Genomic DNA, 4,933 nt, shown 5'->3' on the forward strand with positions numbered 1-4,933 from the left:
CTCTCCGCCATCATCGCACCTACTCAACGTACCTGTAACTCGCTCCAAATCTCATCCGGGAACATAGTCAAACTTGCTTTGCTAACGCCATAGTAAAACCTGTCCATCAGTTGAAACATTTTGAGAAATGAGATGGATATCTTGGAGTTGATATGGGGGATAAAAACTTGAAGTCGTTAATTTAGTAAAAAGGCAAGCGTTCTCAGTCGGTAGTATCATGAGCAAACAAACCTTTATAATTATGAATAAATAACTGTAATTCATAAAACACGTAGAAAACACAAATATAAGATACAGCAAGAATTATACTTGCAGGCAAATAGAAATCGGAAATTTAAATTGAAACTATAGGGATAAAGAATCGATAAGGCATTCCATTTGCGTATGTTTGTGCACTTTAAGCAGCTCCCTTGAGCTTCTTTGTGATGGTGGCAATGTACTTCCCTTGGTGGAATGCTTGCTCCAGCTCAAGCTGAGATGGCTGTCTTGAACCGTCCCCAGCATAAGTTCCTGCACCGTAAGGACTTCCGCCCTTGATATTCTCCATTTCAAACATGCCAGCTCCGAATGTGTAACCGATGGGTACAAATATCATCCCGTGATGAACCAGCTGAGTGATGGCAGTCAATCTATTTACACAAAAATAATCCCAACATTATTAATATCTCCACCTAAGATGTAGACAAATTTTCAATGTTTGTATAATTGATTAAATGTGATAAGACTCACGCAGTAGTCTCTTGCCCGCCACCTTGAGATCCAGTACTGTAAAAGATCCCAGCAGGTTTTCCAGCAAGCTGTTGTGTTCTCCATAGACCGCCTGTTGCATCCAGAAAGGCTTTAAATTGGGCAGCCATCATACCAAATCTTGTTGGGAAGCCAAAAATGAATCCATCTGCGTCAGCAAGTTCATTTGGCGAGATGATTGGTACATCACTCTTTGGTGGTGCACTCATTTTCCCAAGCACCTCCTCTGAGAGTGTCTCAGGGACCTGTTTTATAAGCCTTATAGTCAGTCTTACTGCTCAATCAAGTTAACCAGATAGAGAAGACAAACTAACCACGGTACAGAAGAGAAAAATAATCAAAATTTCCTTTACTAAAAACCGGGGTCTTCATATCTAGCATCTACAGGGAAATAGACGGGAGGTGCACGACTCTGTGTATAAGCAAATGAGAAAAGGAAGATCGTGATTTGTAAGAGTTACCAATGAAATTAAAATAAAACTAGAGGGAAGACTAGACAAGGATTGATACTAGTTTTCCCAATCTCGAAGCTATATATAATAACTAGCATACCAGACGCAGTTTGAGACAGAGAACTATAGATGAGAGGGTAGCAAGACACAAAGAAAATGATGGAATACAATGTCCAGGTGCACCAAATATAGACAAGTAAACCTGATACATCGGACAGTCAGTGAGAACCAATCTTTGACTTTTCAACAGAACATAAGGACACTAATCTGGCACTCCAAAGAGAGCATAAGAAAGCTCCATCACCCATGCTGTATGGGGATTTAAAGGAAGGTCAATTTTAAAGCTCAAAACTAGGCATAAAATGTTGAGACATGTCGTGGAAAAATGTTTGTCATGATGTTGAGCTAACCACCACGCAAGGTGGAACCCTAAAACTTTGGCATAGGGCTACTAGGCGTAATGTTTAGAATCATCTCATGTTTATACTCAATCAAAAACATGAAGTTTGAATTTAATTTAAAATGGCTTGTTTCCCAAAATCAGCAGTCCAAAGTTTATTCAGCATGCTCAATTAAACATACGCTTCAATTTCTTGAAATGTTCATAGTGAAATGAATGGATTAAAGAAAATGCACTCACCTGCCACAGGGTGGCTTCTACACCTTCGACAGATGAAGCCCCTTTCTTTATTTCTTCTGCTAGTCTCCTGACATGTCCATACATGGAGTAGTACCTGTAAAATCGAACACGATTTTGATTAACAGGGTTGCATTATTTATGAAAAAGAAGTACAGCATTCTTGAAAATCAACTGGATGTAAAGCTTTTTTGGAACTCCAAAAAATCATCCTACACAGTATAAGGGAGAATATTCATTTTGTAGTCCTCCAGGCAGAATGAGTATTTTTGGTTGCCAATAACAGCTCCCTTTTCTTTTGTATTACACATTCTTTCCATGGGACCACCATACATTCTGTCAGCATTCTCAGTTAGAAATTACTGGGAAAAATATTTTCACAAAAGTGACTCTAATTGAACTGCTGTAGTCTGTCAGTTGTTCCAGAACTGATTATTTCATTATTGCACCAACAGAATCAATGAACAAATTTCATCCTATCTCAGATATATTGTCCCAATTTTGAGTCTTAATATGCATTCATATCCAAATTTGACATTTGAACCTTTCCAGTGAGGAAATTCTGAATCTGCAGAACAATTATTCAACCATCTCTAACAGTAGTCTCAAAGTCAAAATATTCAGTGTCCCAAATTGCCCGACTTGTCACCACTAGTAACCAAAGTATGATACCACTACCTCCAAGAATCAAGGTCAACTATCTTCAACACACTATCTACCAACCCACATGCATGTGAACAAGCTCAATTCACAACCAAACAAAAACTTATAAGGTTTAAACCTCAACCACAGACGCCCACATAACCAAAAGCACGCCGAATCAAGATTCCATACCAAAATAAGCATTATCAATGGTGACCACCTAGTTCGGCCTGAACTAAAAGAGAGGGTCGGAGAATAAAAAATCCAAGGAATTAAATTGTGGCATATGGGACCTAGAAAGAATCAATTTGGCAATAAAAAACCGATGCAAATGAAATGTGCGTTTAACAACACAGAACTGTAAGCATTAACACTGGACCTCTCCATTTGATGGGAAATGTTGAGAATGGCTAGCTACCTCTTTCCAAAAATACATGCAATGCCTTCATTTTTCATTCCTTAAACAGGGCACATGGAGCATTACCCAAGTATACAATAATTTCAAGTACGCAAGAGAGGTTAAAAAAATCAATTAATTCCACAAAGAAATCAGGATGGAAGAGCCAATCAAGCACACAACGAAATGTGAGAAAGTAACTCCATAATTCTGCACTGCAGGAGAAACAGTATCACCGCATTCCATCAACAACAATCAAAACAGACAAAAGCAGCTTGTACTATATATGGACTTTTCTTACTAAAATTTCAAAACCAACTGAATTGACTTTCATAAAATGCCAACCAACTCTGCCTTTCCCTGCCAATCACCTCTCCTATCTCACCTTTCAATTCCTACCCTACAACAGGCAATTGTTTGGATTTTATATTGACTATCAAGGTTAAATCTAATGCAACAGAGTGGAATGAATATTGACATAGACAAACAGTAGTGGGAAATGAATCAAAAATAATAAAGGAACTATAGGTCAGAGTGTGTAGTGTACAGAAGTACTACTATTCCAAATTTCCAACATGTTCATCAGATCTCTAACTTTACAGGAGTATTGAAATTTAAATCTAATAGATCTTTCTTCCGTAAATGATTAGTAAAGATTTGCTAGGAAAAACAAATCCATATTCTAGACGGTAACTTACTTAGGTTTCAAAATGCACCATAACATCCATAAATTAAAAAGAATTGCCTCAGCAAAGCAAACAATTTTTTCCCATTCCTCCAGAAATTTCCTTGTTCTATTACTTTACAAAACTACTTTCTTCTGAAGGATTCAAAGCAAGTGGTTTTCAACATTACAAATCCCAGAACAGGAGGAACACATTAAAGAAACAGTTTCTCGAATTAGACTGACCATAACCATTAATCAATCAAATTTCCTACTACACAAAAATCAGATCTTGGGGTAATCAAAAGCTCCAAAAGATCGTCTATACGGTAGGAAAAGAAGAAACTAACAACCCTTTAGCTCTATCTTTACCTATATTCGGTGCAAGAGTGTAATTCACATAAAGAAATTATCTAATTCACTTCAACCATTATATTTTTCACCGCGGCTGAAATTCTTCTATGATGGATTCAAAACAAAATAAAACAGGACACTACTGATCTCTTCGAATAAATTATCAGAAATGCGCAAATTTCCTAAGCCTATACTGGCTCTTACTTTCCTACTCTTCAGCAAAAAAATACAACAATAAAAATAAAAATAAAAAGAGGAAAAAGCCAGAGCCTCTGATTCACCATCCCAAAATCTTCCTAAAAATATAAAGATTCAGCCTTTAAACACTTTGAATACGAAAAATAACACCCAATTCAACAAAACGTCCAAAAACACAAAGATCCAATCCAACAGAAGGATAATCAAATGGGTTCCTTCTAATTCAAAATTCGGAACCATCCATATTCCGATGAAGCAATAACCAATTCAAAATTCTAACAGACTGAAACTCTCACAGACTACAAATCACCATTACCCAACAACAACAAAATCAAATTAAAAAAAAAAAAAACTAAAAAAAAAAAGGGATCATTTAACAACAAATTCGCAGTTCATACTTCATGGTGAATTGGTATAAAATTAAAAAACTAAATTAAAAAAAAAGAATTGGGACTTACACAATATACACTTTGGTGGCCATGAATGCAGTCCTCCGGAGTCTTGTGTGATTTTACTGCGTGTTGTGGGTTTTAAGCTAAATGCAGGGGGGGAACGTTGACGATTTTGCACGCCTAGTGGAAGAAGCCAGAGTCCCTTTTATAGTGGAATATGGGGATTAAAGTTTAATTATTATTTAATCTCACTTGACGGTGGCTGATTCTTTTGATTTAGAGTTGTGCTATCCATACATTTTTTTTTACTTATCACACATATCTTGTTAATTTCTGTCAAATGATCTTTTTCATTTCATCCGATCTGACGGCCGAAAATTAGAAGGATGTGTGAAAAGTAAAAAAGGTGTGTAGATATTACATCCCTTGATTTATTTGCTGGCAAATAGT

General features: G+C 36.6%; 1 protein-coding gene across 2 annotated transcripts; it reads right to left on the reverse strand.

Moving 5' to 3' along the window:
- Positions 1–213: 213 nt before the first annotated feature.
- LOC137716148 (probable NAD(P)H dehydrogenase (quinone) FQR1-like 1) lies at positions 214–4,684 on the reverse strand. 2 transcript variants are annotated; one of them, XM_068455550.1, is made up of 4 exons: positions 4,550–4,684; positions 1,840–1,933; positions 730–992; positions 214–629 (listed from the first exon to the last, which is right to left on the reverse strand). In XM_068455550.1, exons 1-4 carry the CDS (start codon positions 4,570–4,572, stop codon positions 398–400), a joined length of 612 nt encoding a protein of 203 aa, XP_068311651.1. In that variant the 5' UTR covers positions 4,573–4,684; the 3' UTR covers positions 214–397. The 2 variants fall into 2 exon arrangements, with proteins under 2 accessions (XP_068311651.1, XP_068311650.1); XM_068455549.1 differs by lacking the exon at positions 4,550–4,684 and adding an exon at positions 2,618–2,636.
- Positions 4,685–4,933: the final 249 nt, after the last annotated feature.

The sequence above is a fragment of the Pyrus communis genome, chromosome 14 (genome assembly GCF_963583255.1).
Source record: "Pyrus communis chromosome 14, drPyrComm1.1, whole genome shotgun sequence".
NCBI classification, from domain to species: Eukaryota; Viridiplantae; Streptophyta; class Magnoliopsida; order Rosales; family Rosaceae; genus Pyrus; species Pyrus communis.

Excerpts from the sequence above, each read along its gene's own strand:
- LOC137716148 (XM_068455550.1), bottom strand. The coding sequence starts at position 4,572 with ATGGCCACCAAAGTGTATATTGT. Across the intron at positions 1,934-4,549 it reads GCCACCAAAGTGTATATTGT|GTACTACTCCATGTATGGAC; the intron begins GTAAGTCCCAAT and ends TCGATTTTACAG. Across the intron at positions 993-1,839 it reads TAGAAGCCACCCTGTGGCAG|GTCCCTGAGACACTCTCAGA; the intron begins GTGAGTGCATTT and ends CTTATAAAACAG.